The 19,504-nt window shown below is 47.1% G+C and overlaps 1 protein-coding gene across 2 annotated transcripts; it reads left to right on the top strand.

Annotated features, from left to right (window-relative positions):
* The first annotated feature begins 17,627 nt into the window (after positions 1-17,627).
* DLX2 (distal-less homeobox 2) lies at positions 17,628-19,203 on the top strand. 2 transcript variants are annotated; one of them, XM_068685702.1, is made up of 3 exons: positions 17,628-18,126; positions 18,315-18,499; positions 18,751-19,203. In XM_068685702.1, the coding sequence occupies exons 1-3, from the start codon at positions 17,781-17,783 to the stop codon at positions 19,054-19,056; spliced, it is 837 nt and encodes a 278-aa protein (XP_068541803.1). In that variant the 5' UTR covers positions 17,628-17,780; the 3' UTR covers positions 19,057-19,203. The 2 variants fall into 2 exon arrangements, with proteins under 2 accessions (XP_068541803.1, XP_068541802.1); XM_068685701.1 differs by having other exon boundaries at positions 18,312-18,499.
* Positions 19,204-19,504: the final 301 nt, after the last annotated feature.

The raw sequence follows: 19,504 nt of genomic DNA, 5'->3' as shown, positions 1-19,504 counted from the left end.
CTCTTTCCAAACCACTCTCTCCAAGAATATGCAAGCACAAAAGCCAGCTTTTACCCAGCTGGTGGTCTATGGCTATTATTCCTACACCAGTTTCCACCTTAAGCCTGTACAGCAGTTTTCTTTTGGTCTCAAACCCTGTTTTGTCACTGGTCAGCAATACTGTTCTTTTAATGATTAACTGAATGAATTAGCAAGAGAGTCACTGCTGAAAGCTGCGGAACAAGTCACTACCACAAAGGCTGTATTTTAAACTATGAGAGCAAACAGTTACTCACAGTTTACATGAACACTGTTTGAGATAAGAGTGCACATAGTCCTTTTCCTTAAAAAAATAATCAAAAAGCTTTAATCAGCTTTACCACTTAAAAATCAGTCTTCCAGGGAAGAGGCAGCAAGAGATTAAAGCATACTTAAAAACCCACATAACAACTCTAAGGACAATAATCTGCTAATATACACTCCAGCATCTTAAGGTAAGCTTATTGCTACCATGGACATAGGTCCTAAGTGAGACCAGACTGCACCAAAAGATGTACCAAACAGCTGTTGAAAACATGATATAGATGGCGATTTAATATGAATACTCTGAAAAACTTTTGCAATGGAAAACAAACAAACAAACAAACAAACAACAAAACAGTCTACATGAGCAGTGCAGCTTTGCAAATCTGTTAAAGTAACTATATTCATCACTAATTATTTACTGACACCTCCTAGTGCCTTTCCAGCACCAAACACAATGAGACTATAGTCCTTAATTGATTCCTAGGTGTCAGAATAATACTTATAATACTTTTTTTTTTTTTTTTTTTTTTTTTTTTAATAAATGCTTGGAAAGGGAAACAGACTTTTCTTGATAGAGATTTTGTATTTCTGTCTTCAAAACACACAAAATAAAGCCTTTCTGGAAATACCTGAATTTTACCTGCCAGCCATTCATAGACAACACAGTAGTTATCTGAGCCGCATTTGAGCTGCAGCTGCCATACTGCTGTGTTTCACACCATTCTGCTCATTCTATTTCTCTAATCCAGCTCAACGTCAGAGTGTGGGTAAAAACTCTCAACTCTAGACAGGGCAAGATAGCCTTGTTCAGCTGGCTATTGGTCTCACATGTCTGGAGTTGGTACATTTCTGTGCCACTAGCTTGCAGGCTGTTCTGTCTGGGGTATGATGAAAACATTGCTCAGCTGAAGAGCAATTTCTCTTCCTACATTTAAGTATGTCCAACTTGCACATCTTGTCTTTCGTTTTATATTTTGGTGCAGGGCTGGAAATTAATGTTCAAGCCAGAACTCCATCACTCATTTGAGCTCCAGACACACCTCAGGTGGCCTTCCACAGATGGGTCGGCACTTCAACCTTCCTCCAGCAGCCACCTCCTGGCTTTGCGCACAGATGCTTCCCAGCATCAGGTGCTTCCCAGCCTCTCTGGGCTCCAGGCATGCTGCTGGGAATACACAGCCCTACAGCCACACGCAGCCCCAGTGAGACATTTCATCAGCTGAAGACGCTAAATGCTAATTTAATACCCTTTTCTCTCCTCCTCATGAGTACTGCCAAGATGGGTCATTTTCTCTCCTTGCCAGTTCTCATGCTGCTGGAGCAAAAAGGTGGCAGCCTCTCTCTGGCCTGAGTATCATTATCGCATTCCCAGCTCTACTGTTTGGTATGCTTCACACACCATCCTCAGATCTGGCAACAGTCCTGAGTACGAGACAATTTATACCTTCATTATAATGGCTGTTGTGTCTTTGGCTACTCTGGAATACATTACATGCAGCTGAAACAGAAGTCAAGCAAGCCACTGCCTGCCATCATCTTGTAAAAAGAACAAAAAAAGGGGCAAGAAAGAGATAAGATAAATTGTAACAAAGACAGGGGCAAGAAAGAGATAAGATAAATTGTAACATAGATGGTTTTGTTTCCAGGCCTTCTGGAGGCCATGGCAGTCTCCTTACTGGTAAGTACTTCTTTTCTGCATGTGACTGGAAGCAACCTAGGTGTGGGTACAAATATCAGGGACTCAAGAGATGCAGCAGCTCAGTTACAGAAAAAAAAATAATTCTGTGTATTAAAATGTTTTCCCTCCTTCTAAAGAGCTTGTATGTGCCTTACCGAAAGAAAAATCCATTCAGTTTGTCACTCTAAAGCCACTGGTTCAAAGTGCATAAAGAGTGAGATTTAGCCTTGTGTTGAGATCCTAATAAAAATACCTTGCAGCTGAAACCTGCATTCCCAAATCACACACACACCTCCTACTGAAAAATTTTGCAACACATTTCTCAAAGCTAAGTCCTGCACCTGGGGCTACTTAATTGCCTCACTACTTCTTGGACACACCTTATGGTTTGCGTAAGGCCACATGTGCCAACTGCACAGAAAAATGCAGTCCTTAAGGGCAGCTAGCCTGTCTTTTCACCATATTAAGCCACACTAAGTGAAGGCTCAACTAAAACCAATGGTATGGCAGGAGGGAGAGCAGCAGGGTCCACGGCACCACCTCTCTCAAACATAGCACCAGCCTCTGCCCAGCTAAGGCAACCATTAAGCTGAGGTGTGAGTGTGCAAGGGCAAACCATCCAGGAGAGGAGCAGAAAACAGCTGGATTGTCTAGCATTCTCCCATGATTTGACTTCCTTTAGGGATTTAATAAAGCTCTCCCAGCACACCCTGGAGCCAGTAGCACAGCCCGGGGTATGGGCCAAGGGCAAGCAGCAGCAGTGCTGGGAGGGTTGCTGGTCACCCACATTACTCACTGTGGACACCCATAACCAGGGTCCACCTGCCTTCCACCACCTCACCCCACCCCACGCAGGAATGCCCCTGGTTCATTCCTGATTCAAATGATCAGGACGCATTCAGGGTTGCTTGGCCAGGTTTGCTCTTTGCAACACAAGAGCAGTACTGACTTCTGCAGGATCCCAGCCAGTTCTGGGGTATGGGGAAGTGTCTTTACCACTAAGCAGTGGAAAATAAAAAAGGAACAGAGAAACGCCACTCCACTGCTTCCATCCCTGCGACTCCCCACCCACACAGCAGACTAGCTGGGCTCAGTAACACAAGTTCCTCAGTTGTAAGAGCAACGGGCATGTTTCTTCCTGCAGAGGGAACATTTTGCCCACTCTGAGTTGCCAGTGTCCCACCCCACTTTACTTGTTCTGAATGGTACCGACAAGGTGTGCTGCGAGCAGTTTTTACATACTGAGCTCCAAAGAGGACTCTGTATACTACAAATGACTTTTAACAGTATGCAGATGCAAAACCATTTGTGACCAGTAAACAGATCAGATCTCTACCATTTCGGGCTGCACGTGCTTCCCCTGTTCCTGAACAAAACTGGCAATCACTGCAGCAGAGCAGCCAGCTCCTGCAAGAAGCTTGATCCTCCTGGGCTGGCCATTCCTTTCTGCAAACCTGCACAGACCAAACCCCCTGTAGCCAAGGAGAAGTGATAAGCAGCTGTATAGACATACTGCAGTGAGACAAGCCAAATTCATGGGGCCACCGGTTCTTTATGAAATAACCTCAACCTCTTAATGCCATGCTGTCAGGCATTGTTATGTGCCACTTAAGTTGCAGTGCTTAAATAACAACTAGACATGAAACAAATAGTTTCACTTTTCAGACACAACACAGCAAAATACAGGATGTAAAATTGACAGCAGTAAGTTACTGATCCAGTTCTTCAAATCCCAAAGGAGGGCTACTATTAATTGAAATAGATTCATGATTACTAAACTTTATTAGAGGTCTATTATAGGTCTACTGCTATCAGGACTGTCAGAGACAACAGGCCCTAGGATAGGGTATCTGCAATATTCCAGAAAGATTTTCAGTCATTTCCTGGTAGATACTCTCTGCCTGCTGACCATACAGGAAGATATCCAATCTTAACAGGAAGCCTAGCCATGTTGTCATGCTCCTATTTTAATAATGGAAAAGCACATCATTTCTAATTAAAGAAATCTTTGGCAGTGATCTCAAAGGAGAAAAAAAAAAGGAAAAAAAAAATAAGGAAAAAAAGATTTTTTAATGGCAGCATTTTAAAGTGTCCTCTCATTACAATGTGACTATTCTATTTAACATTCCTATTTCTATTAATGTTTACATTAGTGTCAGGATTCCTTGCAACTATAGTTTATTATCCGTTTTGTCTGTTTGTTTTGCTAATTAAGTTATTAAGTGTCAGATAGTGACCAAGGAAGATGATCTAATGGTTCCCTTTGCTTTTTATCTTTAAAAAATAGGAAAAAAAAAGTAAGGTCACTGAACGGGCTGAAACTCATTTTGTGACACAGCCCTTCCAGCTTCTGAGACCTTCAAAAGATTTCAGTCTTTTGCTCCACCTTTGTTTACAGCACAGGTATCCTAAGACTACGTAACCCCATGCGAGTCCAGGCACTGGTATGTGGGACAAGACAGAGCCTGCCAGCAGTTAAGACTGAGAGGCAAGAGTGAGCTTGAACAAGTCTGTCTCGGAGTCAGCCCCAGCGCGCTCCCAAACTCTGCCACTGCCACACACACCATTTCTATCCCCATGACTCAGTGCTTCCCTGCTGCCCCCGCGGGGCTCTCTGCACAACACAGTGGGGGTAGGGGCATCTGAACTACATACAGATGAGGAGGAGGGTGGACAACAACTCTTTTCAGAGCACTGTGCACCTTAGTGAGCAAGGGTGAAGGCTTCATCTAGCACAGCTCTCCCTGGGGATGCAGCACCAATGGGACATCAGCATTGCATCCAGAGATGGTAGGCACCAGCACAGCTAAATGGTAACCAAAGGCAAATAACTACTTTTGTAACAAGTCAGGCATTTCCATATAACTAGGAAGGAGGTCACAAGTTAGCAAATACATAAGAGCACAGCCATGGGTATGTGCTCCCTGGCTGGCGCCACTCCACCAACCAGGACAACCCCAAAGACACTGGGTAAACTGTGTTATTGTCAACCTGTGCACTGTGCTTCCAAATGCACAGAGATGCTCCTAAATGGTGAGTGATACCACAACAGCCAATAGTTTGGCCCATAAAATCAACAGAGAAATGAATCATACATGGCAATCACAAGAAAACACTAATGACAATCTATTACTCATCCAAATATCAAGGGAAAAAGGAATTGTTTCCCCAAAATTAAATAGGGGAACTCTTCTTAAGGAATACATCCAGCATCTCCTGGCCTGACACAGAGAACATAGTTCTCTCAGAGATACGAGTAATTTCAAGTGAGTCAAGTCTCCCATTAATCCCTTGTGCAGAACACAACTCTGGTATTTTTCCAGGCAGAACAGTACTGGGAGATGCAGCAAAAGTGTCCAAGTTTCATTACACTTGTAACAGATCAACCATGCATGCCCAAAGTTTTTGTACTCCCATGTTGCTGCTTCTCCCCAGAGGTTTGCTCTTCAACAACTCTGACTTGAAAAAACGTCCCCTCCTCTCTGCCTAATGTGTTGCAGGGGGGCTCAGATTATCCTTCCCTTATCTTGTCTTGAGGTGCATCTTCCTTTCTCAAAAAAAAAAAAAAAAAAAAAAAAAAAAAAAAAAAGCTGTTTAAGCAGAAACAATCAGGCCTTATTCACTTGATAAAGGCTGTTTTGATGAATATACATTGCACAATGCAGACTGTTGCATTCTTGCAACATAAGCCGCTTCTCTGAGTCTTCTACGCTTTATGCATATGTGAGATGCTTAGTAAAATGGCATCATTGTATTCACACAACTTTGGGCTTGTGTTGGAAAAAAATGAAGAGAGCTTCCAGAATTGTAGAGAGATCAAAGGTTGAAGCCAGGCACTAATGACCTAATAGGCAAAGGTCTAAATGTCAGCAAACCCCCTAGCCCTGGAGGAGAGCTCTTAGTATGCTTGCTGCTGGTTTTCAATTACTGCTGCATTTTTGTCTCTTCTCAGCTCTTACCCCACTTTTTTTTTTTTTTTTTTTTTTTTTTTTTGTAGCAGATCCACAGATTCTCTTATTTCCTTAAAGTGCAAAAAAATAAGATTGTAGAATTGTATTGCTTTTCTCTCGTTGCTCTTTTGCAATCATGCAGTAATTTCATCTGAGGCTTGCAGGTTTCTGAAAAACACTGTGAAACTGTGGCATTTCAGCCAACAGCAGCCTGACACCACTACCAGCACCTCAGTAAGCCTTGGAATCAAGCCTTTCAACCACTGAGCACTGCTTGTAAGTGTGAACACCATCAGCAACAAACAACACACAGCAAAGTCTTAGCGCAATAAATAAATAAATCAATGAATAAATAACGGTTCTCAAGTACAGTTTTAACTTAAGAGCACTGGTACAACACAGAACTAAATATATATGCTACCACTATCTGTTTTTACGCTGTTCAGGAAATAGTGATCTACACGTATTCTTTCCTGCTGCATAGCTTTTCTGTAATATTAAGGTGTTAATGCTTCTCTGCCTAATATAGAAGGTGTTAATGCTCACAGATAATAAGAACTGTGGGATGGAAGATAACGTTGTCATAGACTCTGCTTGTTCTCATGGTAGTCCTGAAGCATTTGAATGACCTCACCTGTAAGCTTCCTGAATGCTGTACCCCATTTTGTAAAACAGACTCTTGGTTTTCCAGAAAAAAAATGCTACAAGAAAGCATTCTGGAAAAAATACTGTTTATAGCTGAAGTCATTATTTTATTGTTGACTTTAATTCAAGCCACTTTTTTGCCTAGAAATACAAATGTGCTGGTTCTATTTTGTATTTGAAATGAGGGTCAGTGATATTCACAATAAAGGGGAAAATACTATAAATCCACATAATACAGAAGAAGCAAAATAATTTTGTAAGAGGAACTTTTGGACATTAAAATATCTGTAAAAGCCATCACACTCAAAGCATGATCAAGCACATTTTGAACGTATAAATCCAGGTAATCTATGTGTACCCAATAGCTGGAAGCATCAGGTGAAAATTATGAGACTTAAGGAATTTGGCAGATGTATCCCAGATAGCTAAGGAAGAACAAGTTTATAAATTTTCTGCTCCGTGTTGTGATTGGTGCTTAGTCAAAATTGGCAGTAGCTAAATACAGCAAGTATTGGTGAAAGTACTCAGGCTCAACAGCTAACACAATATTACACCAAGGAAGACAAGGAAGAAGTCAAACAGGCAGACATCCACTCACACACACATCAATCTCAATCTCTTTGATGACTCAGCCAGTACTTAGCACTTCATCTATGATAAGCAGCGTATAATCTTGTTGCACAATGGTGTAGCCTGTTATTTCTATAAGTCTTCCCTTTTCAGAAGTTTTACACAACCATGAAGCAGTGTTGTGGAAAGCATGCTGGCAGCAATACAAAGATCTCACTGATGTGAAAGCCAAAGCCTTTTTTATAAGCCGGGTGGTCAGGCTGCCAAGTAATGCTGTTTGTTAATGCTCTGCATTACTAAACACTGTTCTTCTATGTATGATGGTTAAAGCTAATACTGTGTTTGACAGCAATATGCAATATAATAGGTAATATCTGAATGAAGCAATCTGTATTTTTTTAACTATACTTTGCTAGCCTGAGAAGGGATTCCACTAAAACATAATTTCCAGTTTACATTCTGTAATTCTAGAGATAGAGAACAAGCAGAAGTCTTTGCACCTATCAAATCAAATCAATTTTCAAGTCAGGTGGGGTCCAGATCTTTCCCTGAGAAGCCACCAGTTGGAATCATACATCAGTGATGGCACATTGCTCTTAGCTTAAGTTTCCCACACCTCAGAGGATGCAGTAACCTTGTGAGGCTATAAAAGATCAACCACTTCCTAGATAATGCAACAGATTTTGCAGGAAACCACCAAGGGGGAAGAAGAGGACAGAAAGCAGGGAAAGCCTGCGCAACCTTTATAATGCAAGGAGGTTTCTTCACCTCTGTTCACCCATCCTTTAACGCCCCCATTTGGGCTGCAGGAGTTGCACTGGCTTTCACCACTCATCGCTACAGGCTCAATGCCCTGCCAGGCAGACACCGGGGTGCAGGGAGCACGATGCAGAGCTCTCTGCTGCTGCCCTTCAGACTCCTGCCCAGCTCATGCGTGCACCCAGGGCTGGCAACAGCACCGCAGGGTGAGCCCCAGCAGGATGGGTGCCAGTCCCCGTGACTGCACCCAGTGCTCACACCCCTTATCCTAACTCCAGAGCTGGGTTAGAACCAACGAAAGCTTTTGCCCCAGAACTATGTGGAATGTGACACACAGACTGATCAATCAGAGCATTTAAAAACAAAATTTCTATACTCAACATGTTATATAAGAGCTAGTATCAGAAAATCAGGCAGAGGATGTAAGCTGTAGACCTTTATGCTATGTTCAAGAGGACTTTCCAAAGTTTCATTTTCACAAAAGGACTGTTGCCAAAAGTTTGGAAACAGACCAAGAAATTAAGTTTTTCAAGCTCAGATTAAGTACTACTTTAGGAAACAAGAAACAGGAGAGGAAGATTTTAAGGTAACATTTATAAATCTACAGTGCAGCCAAGTGGACACATTTAGAAAGCACTTATCCATTAATCAGATTGCCACAATAGCAGTATTTGTGCAAGAGAAGTTGCTGTGCTCCAGTTGCAGACAGGAAAAAAAAATAAACACCCATTTGGCAACAACCTCATTTTGAAGTTTCAGTTTCACCGGAAAGAAAACCCAGGCATTGCTCTCCTCTTTGTAAGAAGAGTTCATTGATGCAAATGGGGAGTTAGACAAGGATGTTTCTCTTCAGTAAATACTCATAAATGCTGAGTGCAGATGCCCAAACACTACCTTCCCTTCAGGCAACTCTTGAAGGGATCACTCTATTCCCCCTGCAGGTCCTCGGGAGAAGTGGCTGACTTCTGATACCCGTGAGCACAGTTTAGAGCTGCCTGGCAAAACTGTTAAAATTATTTTTCTGATTTTTTATGAAGACTGTTGTGGTTTACAGTGACTCCAATTTCAGACATCCATTTTCAATAGTTTAAATGAGAGAGAGTAAGAACAGGTGTATAACCAGTGTTTTGGCAAAGAAGGTTTTCCTCCCAGCTTTCATGAGTACACTGATTTACTTTCACCTTCAAACAAATGCCATCATCAGGGAGAAAATCCAGGTTTCCAGAACCCCCCGCTAAAGCTGTCAATGCAAAACCCTACATTTGTGTATGTAAAGTAACTAAATATTGCTATATGTCATTGTGAAGTTAAGCAACAGACATGATTTATATTTGTTTTTAAAACATAATGTTATATTTAACTGTTTCCTTAACAACTCCCATGAGTGTGTGGCTCACCCTTGCAGTAAAAGAAAATAACAACAGTAATGTCAAAAAAAAAAAAAAAGACAATAAAATGCCAGAGAGACAGCAAGAAAACAGCATATGGCCAGACATGTCACCTGAAAGATGGTCAGATATGTCACCTGAAGAGGAAAGGTCCGATGTATTTGACTTCTTATAGTATGCTTAAACAACTGCTGGGCAGCACATTAGGCAAGCAGGACATAAGTAGGCACAGTAGCTTATTTATTTACCTTCTGCTATCAGTTCATTAAGCAAATCAGCAATGCTAATATATTTGTTGAAGCTTTGTATTTCTCTGAAGAACTGCTAATTACAACACAAGGTTATTATTAAGTCTCTGCAGTGCTCTAAGAAACTTAACAAGGTCACGCAAGCCATGGATCAACAAAAAAAAACATTTTCATATTAAAGACAGATACTCTTACAGACTGCTAAATGGTCTCTATGCATCTCTCCCCAGAACACCAAGGACACTTTTACAAAGTTAGCATTCAAAAATGTTTAGTACCTTCTTCACACAAAACAAAACCAAAAAATGAAGTTCCATAACAGTAAAGCAAACTCTGGTTCAACTTTATGCTGTTTTTATATGTTTATATATTTTTTTATAACTAAACTCAAATATCTGGACTGCAAAACACTTTGTTACCTGTCCCTCCCCACTGCCACTCGAGTGGTGACTGCATTCTTCTTCCCCCTTGCCTCCAGAACCAGACAAGGATCACACTTCACAGTACTCACCGCCCACCCCTGAGCTCCCCAACCACCAATGTAAGAACAGAACTTAACATTTATACAAGTGCTAGGTGAGGACCTCCTGGCAGCTACAGTTAGTTACCAGCTGGAGTAATGCTTCCTGTTACACCTATTTTACCTTTCTGGAGTTTGTCCAGGAAAAGTCTGGCTTCATCACTGCATGCAGGAAAGATTAAATTGAGTTTTCTTCTTGACCAGGGGAAGCTGGTGCCTCCCTGCCAGCAAAGCTGTGCTGGCTTCCAGCAGGTGGAAGTGTGCCGTCTCATGGGAAGAAGCTTTTTTCTTGACAACACAGCTGTGAAGACACCTTTCTTTCTGTCCCTGCTCTGGGGCATCAAGACTAGACCAACTATCACAGGGGTCAACAACCAGGACAGGGCAATGCTCCCCACTGTGTTTTTCTTTCCTGAGTCAAGCTGGCTAATAACATGGCATACAACTCTTAGGGAGAGAGATGGCAACATCCAAATGCCTTCTCCTGCAGCAGTCTGTGAACTTCACAGCCACAGCAGTGCTGGGTTTCCATGCAGTTCACATACATACATACACACACAGCCAAAAGAGCTATGACAGAGAAGCTGTGCTGTAGGGAGAGGGCCTGAGACCACTTTTCTTCTTGCTACTGAAATGTTTTCTGTCAAAAACATGTTTACTTGGTCGGATATACAGAATGGTGTATAATGTAAGAGTTGAGAAACTAGATCTAGGTCTGGATTTGCAGTCTCTGGATGCTAAGAGTCCCATTGTTTTAAACCGTACAAGCCCACCACCAGCTCCATCACAGTTTACTGTTTCATGCAAAGCCACCTCTAACACTGATGAGCCAGCTGTCTAAGCAGGCAGTGGTGGCAGTGGTGTGAATCAGGTCCAGTGGGAATATTGCATACAGCACCGTGGGTGATAGCATATGCCTCCTTTACAAAAATCCTTTCTCATTGGTCATGAAAACCATAGACACAAAAAAGACAGTCTATAATTTCCACACAAGCCACCCAGAAGAAATAGCTTGTTGAAAAAGAGAAAACATTTGTCTCGCTCTGAGTCTTTTCAATAACAAACTATACAGAATCACATAGATTTGGGCAGCATGTCCTCATGGACAAGAATAGACTTAGTCTGCATGCTGTACCCACCCTGAACTTACTTGTAGAGTAGTTCTTCTTAAGAAAGTAAATTCACATTCACCAACTCCCAAGGAAACACCTCTAAATGAAATGCCAGTTATCTGTTGTTTGCAATACAATTATTGTAGTTATTCAGACAGGTTTGATCTACAGAGCTTTTTAAAATAGGATAGAAAATCCAGCTCTGGAAGCTGCCAGGTAAACAACAGTGCAGGTATTTCAGTGTTCAATTCAGTAAGAAAAGGCAAGTATGCCACAGATACAAAAACGTATTTCACAGCTCCTGTACTGCAGAAAAGACAAACAAAAGCACCAAATCTCTCAGGGAAGAAGCATTTCCTCTTCAGTCTTTCCCAGATGGTTGAACAGCCACATGAATGTATAACAGTATGAATATGGACATATTCTGTGACATCTGTTTGTTCAAAGCATACAAGGTCTCACTGCATAGATTTCCAGGCACAACAGGCCACCCAAAATGTTGTGCCTTACACCAAATACTACCTACTTCAAAACACAGGCCATGATTTTCAGAGGTGCTGAAAAGCTAAAGCAACTGGATATATCTGCTGTAGCTATACAGAATTCCTAAGGAAAACCTGCATATAACAGTGTGGTCTTGGACTTGGCAGTGTTTTCACTCACAGCCCCAGCCCTGATGATGAGTTCCTTACGCTGTGTACTGCTCCCTGCATATATCCTTGTGCCACATCAGCCACCATCTGCTCTATCACATATGGTGCATACAGCATTTTGGGACACATCTGTTAGTTAGAAGCCAGGGTTTACATTTTATCATTGTAGCTATTCTGTGCACCACCTCCCTGTGTGGACACAGTTTGCAGAATGCCTTCCTTCTGCTTAAATTAAACCACTTCCACAACAGGTTACTCTAACAGCCCCAAAACTTTACTTTTATTTTCACACCTTAGTGTATTCCTTGCTACATGCCTTGTCCAGCCAAGCCATTAGATAAGCGCACCCCTTTACTTTCTTAGTGAACATGTAAACCAACTGTAACAGCCTTTGTAAAAGCAAAAAATTACCCTTCTAAATATCTTTCTCTTTCTAACTGGAGCGACCAAATTGCATTCACACAGAATGAAAACACGTTGCCTCAGAAAATCAAGTCTTTTCCATTCCTAGTCTTTGAGAGTTAAAAGAGAGCTCAGACAGAAAGCAAGTGAGCCAATCAAAGCATTCTCCTTTTTCCCTTTTCCTATGTACCATATATTAACTGGTTGGTCTGTCAATTAATAAGCACTGGGAATACAAAAATAAATGTTAAACCTCCAAAAAAGAAAGTATGCTTACCACTTAAGTGTACAGCTTTGTACTACAGGATAAATGTCCCATCAGATGCATCAGCACGGAACAGTGGGGACATCCTGTGGCCACTTATTTTATTTACACTTGAATGTTCCCATTATTAATATTTTCAATTGATTTGTTCAACCAGTTTTGCAAATTATATGCAAAGTCACTTAATAATGTAAGGCCTGAAGACAATAGAGTTTTCTTAGCTAACTTCCCATCTACCACATCATGTAATTCCTTATTGGAAATTGCTGTGCCCTACCTCAGTATTCAATACTTTCCATTCTCTCTCTCATTCTGTGTTATACAATTTCCCATTAAAATAAAAAAAATAAATTAGGGAGCTTGAGCTAGTCTAGGTGGCAACACTAACCCCTGACAGCCATGCATACATGTCAAAAGCAACATTGTAATTTCATTTATTTAGATTTATAGCAGTGTTCATAAAAGGCATGTAATTCTCAGATCTAGGCATTCTGCCAACAGGAAAATACTATCCAATGAAGTACATGTGTAAAGCACCTGCCAATAGTGTAAGCTAAGAAACCACAAGAAAATGAAAGGCAGAAACACTTGCGAATCCAAACACAGCTCCTTTCATCCCCTTCCCTCCAAAGGAGAAGAATTTTAGGATAGATGTGTGTGCAGAACATGAGGTTCAGAGTTTCTCATGGACAACTCACTGTCACAAACCTCCTCTGTTTTCATACTTCCAGCCATACAGCTTGAGGAAAAGGGTCCCCCAGCCAGTTCATGGGACGGCTGTGGCTCTGTAAGTCCAGTTCACCTTGACTTACTCACTGGTGACCATGTTGACTTGGCCACTTTTTAAAACAAAAAGGAAATGAATTTCAAGGACAGTTTTTTATTTGTTTTGTTTTGTGGTAGTAGGTACATATTTCTCACTACAGGAAAGAAGAAAATTTTTCTTTTAGATTTATGTCTTCAAGCAATTCACCGGCTCTACCTAAATGGCCTACAAAGGCTGGGCATAGCCACTGGCAAATCCCAGAACACATGCCCAAGTGCTCCCATGAAGAGCTCTAGAGTCTGCACCACCCACAATTTGGGTCCATTTAGTGTGTTATTCCAAATGGAAGCCTTCATCTAGTATTCATCTCAGGTGTGTTGCAGCTGTATAATCCACTCAGGAGGCATGGTTTTGCGCATATCTTCCTTAAAGAACAATGAATATTCTGTTCTTCCAAGCAAGACGTTCATGTTTTCCAGCAGGGACAGACCTTGCTATTTGCCCGTCAAAGGAGGCATCAGTTCAAGAAACAGGCTGCAGCAGAAACTGCACTCCACACCTCAAATACTCCGCTGGTACTACAAATCAGAATTCATCCGAGCACATTGAGGAGATACAACATTTCTCAGTTCCAAATAGCATTGTCCACTAAATTGAACCTTAAAATAATCACACAAAGTAAAACCAAAGCAGTCCAGGTTATTTTCCATGTTGAACAGCTTGCTTAAACTGTGTTTAGACTGTAGAGGTAGGGATTGTGCAGATGTTACCATGAGAAGGCAAAAAAATCTTTTCTCTGCTACCTGTGACAAATGGAGCTCATCATGACACAAATGATCAACTCAGACTAGATCTGTTCCCACAAAACACAGCTCTCTTCTCTCACATTTGTCATCTCCAGCAAAATTAGAAATGACTTAATGATTCATCCTGAGTGTTTTTCCTGCATGATCTTACTAAAGGTTTTTGCCATCTCACAAAGCATTTTAAATAAAGATTTACTTGTGGATAAACCTGAATTTGCTCAAATCCCCTAGGAGGTGGGCTCAGATCCATTTGCTCCAGTGTGTATACATGTCCGCAGACACGGCTACAAAGCCTGAAGCTGGTTAATATTGCTATATAACAGTATAAAAAGTATTTCCTAGCTGTTCTACCAACTCCCTGCCTGTTGAAAAAAAAGATTATAGCTTTTGTCAGTTCTGCTACTTTGGTACAGTTGGCTATGAAAAAAAAAAAATATCTGGAAACACAAGAGGTGGTCAGAGCAGCCAGAAAGGCCTTACTTCAGCACTGGGGGGGACTTCATAGCCTTAAGAGGCAAGAGCAACTGCCCAAGCACACTCTGCTTTATTCCCCAAACGTGTGGAGGGCTGATGCTTTAACACCCTGAGGGATTAAGTGTATCAGAGGGATTAAGTGTATCAGCTTTACACTGATAAAGTGTAACACCCTCTTGTTCTGCACACACACCTCCCATTCCACCCCCTCCCATCTGTAACAATAAGTAGACCCCTGAATATGCTGATATTAGACACTCGCCCCAATGCATCAGGCTGTGCATTTCCTCAATACAGTACATGGAAACAAGGGAAGAACACCTGTGATAAATAACACTGGGCAATTCCACTATTAAAAATCCTGGATTGTGCTCCAGTCTGCAAAGGCTTCTACTGAAGAAAGGTGCTGAGCTGCCAGCAAATCTTCACTGAGAAAGAGAAGCTGAGGCCAAGACAGTTTAATAAACAACTCTGAAAGGATTTTACAGAGCCCATGTCTCCTATCACACTTGTGTAAGCTGTTTACATCAAGGAGCTAAGAACTGAAACCTTGGGGAGCCAAGCAAGGGGGCATATTCTTCCCAGAAGAGTTTGTGAGTTTTGGAATGAAGTAATCTGATGCACAGATGGATGAGACAATAAACAGTTTTTGGAGAGGCAAATGGTAACGCTGGATTCTGAAACTAAGCACAGCAGGTAGCAAGCTTCCGGATGGGTGTTGAAAAGACTCATGCAGTTTCCTAAAAGCTGATACACTTAATCCCTCAGACATGGAAGATTTAACTGTTGCCATTATTAATACCAGATCCGTTGTACCATAGGTACAATGCTAGCATAAACCCTCCCCACAGCTTCATGTGACACAAGATTTAAATGACCTTTCTATTATGAAGACCAATGCTCAGGACCATGCCAGGCACTGTATCACTATGAATCCACTGGAAAGCATTTCAGAAAGCCATGAAAAGAAACTTGTACTTGTTAATGTGCCATTGCAGCAGAGACTACTGTCTAATTAATTTTTTTAACATTGTCAGAACAAATAGCAAGCCCATTTCCCAAGATTCATCAGATTCCCACTGAAATAAGTGAAATAAATTGTTCAGAGAGGTGTGGGATTATAATGGATAAAATAATAAACACAGCAACAGTGGATTAAAAACTAATCTCTTTCTTAACGCTGAGTGTGGTTCCCTTCAAGTCAAACTTGAGATAAAACATCATGGGACAACTTGCTGTGCTGATCCCTAGGTTAAACCTACACCAAATATATAAAGACTGGGGACACCAGGCTTTAATTGTGTTCACATTTATCTCAGATGAGGTCTGTTTTAGGAGGAGAAGCACAATAATAATATTAATTAATAATAATAATAACAAAACATACCAGGCAGGCGTTGCTGTAGACTTTTCTGAGTCATATACAGTTGCCCTGTAAAAAAATAAAAATAAATAAATAAATACATGTGTACTGATCAGCTGGAGGGAGGGATGATGATTTTGAAGAGTGATGGTACTTTCTCGAGCCTGTACACAGTGTGTTCGGTATATTTGATAAAGAATGCCCACAGTCCTAGCAGCATGTGGATGCTTCTGAAACAGAAGTAAAACAAAGTGAAACACCAACAAAGCCGCTCACCTGTTCTGCAGCCCCAGGCAATGAGAGCTGCACAGTTACGTAAATAAACCTCACAGCCCGGTCTTTGAACACTGACCTCCTCTGCAGTGCAGGGCGAGCGCCCTTCTGTCGTGGGCAACCGAACGAGCAGGCTCCAGGAGAGGCTCGGTTGGGCTGATCCACGCGTTGCTGCTCACGGGACGCAAGTGACACCACACGGCCTGTCACCCCGGCACGGAGCAGGGCTGACGGGCACGCAGCACACCCCTCCGCTCCCTCCTTCGGGTTTAACCGCTCGCCCTGCCCCCCCCCCCCCCAGCACCACGCACCGCTTCTGAGGCGGGGACCGGCGGAGGTAGGAGCGGCGCGGAGATCTCCACACGACCCACGTAGCCGTGGGCCACCCGCTCCCGTTTTGCCCCCTCACTCCCGACTAACACCGAGCAGGCTGCGCGCTGCGAGCACCCGGCGCAGTCCTTAATTGCTTCAAAATCGATGATTTTGCGGTTGCTTTTTTATTATTATTATTTTTTTTTTCTCCTGAGCACCCACAGCCGCTCCCCGCCGCCCCGGCCCGGCCCCGCTCACCTCAGCGCCCGCCGCCTCAGAAGCGCCCCGGGGGAGCCGCCCGGCGCCGCCGCCGCCGCCTCACGGTGAGGCGCTGTGAGGGGCTGAGGCGGGCGCGAGCGGGACCGTTGAGGGGCCACGCGCTGGGCGCGAGGGGCGCGAACATGAGGGGGGCACGCGGGGAGCACGCGGGGGGCACGAGGGGAGCACGCGGGGAGCACGCGGGGGGCGCCTGCCCCGTGCAGAGGCAGCGCGGCCACGGCGCCCCCGCCCCGCTGCGTGCCCCCTCCCGCAGGGGGGCGCCACCCGCGGCCGGGGGCTGCCGGCGCCGCGCGGGCGTTGCTGCGGCCGCTCCCCCCGCCAGAGGGCGGCCGAGGCCAGCGCCGCCGCCTCGCCCGCCCCGACGGAGCGGCGCCGCCGGCAGCGGGCGGGGGCGGCCGCCGCCGTGCCGGGCTGTGTGGCGGCGGGCACCGGCTGCCCAGCGGGCGCCGTCGGCGGAGGCTGCGCGAAACGCTCGGTGCGCCCCGACGGGGCGGCCGGACCGCTCCTGGGCCGGCAGGGAGGGACCCCGGGCGGGGATGGGAGCGCCCCGTCGGGGCGCGGGGACCGGCAGGGAGACGGGGAGCAGCGGGACGGGGCGGGACGGGACGGGACGGGACGGGGCGGGGTGGGGCGGGACGGGACGGGACGGGACGGGGCTGCCGCGCGTCCCCGCGCGGTGCGCGCCCCCGGTGCCGCACGTCCCCGCGCCCGCGGGGCCGGGGCGCGCGCGGGCGCCCCATTGGCCGTTGCTAGGTGACGTGCGGCGCGGCCACGTGACCGGTGTTAAATGCCGCCCCGGCGGCGCGCGGCGCCGCAGAGCCCGTCCCGCTGGCGGCGGCGGGAGCGCGGCTGCCCGCCCCGGCCCGCCCCGGCCCGGCCCCGCGGGCGCGCAGCGCGGCGCGGCGAGGCGAGGCGGGCATGGTGGGCATGGTGCCGCGGCCCTGACCTCCGCGCCCCGGTGGGGACGGCCGCGGGGCGGCGGCCCGTGCCCCGTGCCCCGGCGGGAGGGCGGCGGGCGGGCGGGGGCGCGGGATGACCGGCGTCCTGGAGAGCCTGGTGCCGGACATGCACGCCAGCCAGATCTCCGCCGGCGGCTACCAGCAGCAGCAGCAGCAGCAGCAGCAGCACGGCGGCCTGCACAAGCCGCAGGAGTCCCCCACGCTGCCCGTGTCCACCGCCACCGACAGCAGCTACTACACCAACCAGCAGCACGGGGCGGCGGGGGGGCCGCCCTACGGCCCGCTGGGCTCCTACCCCTACGCGGCCGGCGGCGCCGCCCCCTACTCGGCCAAGGCCGGCTACGACCTGGGCTACGCGGGCGCGTACGGCTCCTACGGGCCCTACGGCGCCAGGGCCTCCCCGGCCAGCAACGACCCCGGTACGTCCGAGCGCCGGGGGGGGGCCCGCGGGAGCCCGGCGGGGCCGCGCTCGGGGCCCCGGGGAGGGAGCGGGGAGGGCGCTCGTGCCCGGCAGGGCCGCCCCGACGGGGCGGGCGGTGCCGGCGGGCAGGGCCCGGGGCGGCGGGGGCGCCCGTCCTCACCGGGACCGCCGCGTGTGCCGCAGCAGAGAAGGAGGACTGCGAGCCGGAGATCAGGATAGTGAACGGCAAGCCGAAGAAAGTGCGGAAGCCGCGGACCATCTACTCCAGCTTCCAGCTGGCGGCCCTGCAGCGGCGCTTCCAGAAAACCCAGTACCTCGCCCTGCCCGAGAGAGCGGAGCTGGCGGCCTCCCTCGGCCTCACCCAGACGCAGGTAGGGCCCTCCCGCCGCGGGGCCCCGGCACCTCCCGTCCCGACGGGGCCGGGGCGGGCGGGCGGGCGCCGTCGGGGCGCGGGAGGGGGCTCGGCCCGCGGCGCCTCGACGGCCCGGGGCGGGCCGGGGGCCGGGGGTCGGGGGCCGGGGGGTGTCTGTCTCGGGGCCGAGCCAGCGCCGGAGCCCGCGGAGCTGCGGAGCCCGCCCGGCCCCGGCGCGGCGGCGGCCAGCTGACGCGGCTCTCCCCCCAGGTGAAGATCTGGTTCCAGAACCGCCGCTCCAAGTTCAAGAAGATGTGGAAGAGCGGCGAGATCCCGGCGGAGCCCCCCCCGCGCCGCAGCGCCTCGCCGCCGCCCCCCGCCTCGCCCCCGGCCTGGGACTTCGCCGCGCACCCGCGCACGCCGGGCGGCCCCGCCAGCCCCAGCCCCGCCGCCGCCTTCCTCGGCACCTACCCCTGGTACCCGACGGCGCCCGGCGGCCCCGCGCACCTGCCGGCGGCCGCCCCCCTCCCGCAGCCGCCGCAGCCCCCGCACCACCACGGCGGCGGCATCTTCTAGGCGCCGCAGAGACTCGAGCCCGCGGGGCCCCGACGTGCAGCACTGGTGCTTTGGAGCAGCCCCGTCCCGTCCCGTCCCGTGGCGGCACCGGACCGAGCTCCCCGAGCTCCCCCCAACGCCCCCCGCAGCCGAAGTGAGCAGTGCGGGATCGGCGCTCCTCTCCCCTCCTTCCTCCCCGTCTTTCTCGTCAAATCACCAGTGCAGAACTTTGCTTAATTTTATTTTTTATTTTTTTAAAGTTGATAGGTGCCTTTGCGGAAGACCTCATTTTGATGTTGGGGACTAAACAAAAAAATAATAATAAAACGATAAAAAAAAAAAAAGATAAATAATTTTTATATGTAGATTTAAAACGAGAGCCTCCCGTGTTTAAGTTGTCCCTTGTAGCCGTGTAGGAAACAGCCCGGCGAGGGGGGTCTCCCGCCCGCACGGTGCTTTCGGGCGGGGG

The sequence above is a fragment of the Anas acuta genome, chromosome 6, assembly GCF_963932015.1.
Source record: "Anas acuta chromosome 6, bAnaAcu1.1, whole genome shotgun sequence".
NCBI classification, from domain to species: Eukaryota; Metazoa; Chordata; class Aves; order Anseriformes; family Anatidae; genus Anas; species Anas acuta.
This window is presented reverse-complemented; position numbering and strand designations above follow the sequence as displayed.

What these genes read in the sequence shown, in the direction of transcription:
- DLX2 (XM_068685701.1), top strand. Translation starts at nt 17,781, where the DNA reads ATGACCGGCGTCCTGGAGAGCCTGGTGCCGGACATGCACGCCAGCCAG. An exon ending in CCCGGCCAGCAACGACCCCG is followed by an intron (nt 18,127 to 18,311) that starts GTACGTCCGAGC and finishes CGTGTGCCGCAG; the next exon opens with CAGAGAAGGAGGACTGCGAG. An exon ending in TCGGCCTCACCCAGACGCAG is followed by an intron (nt 18,500 to 18,750) that starts GTAGGGCCCTCC and finishes CTCTCCCCCCAG; the next exon opens with GTGAAGATCTGGTTCCAGAA.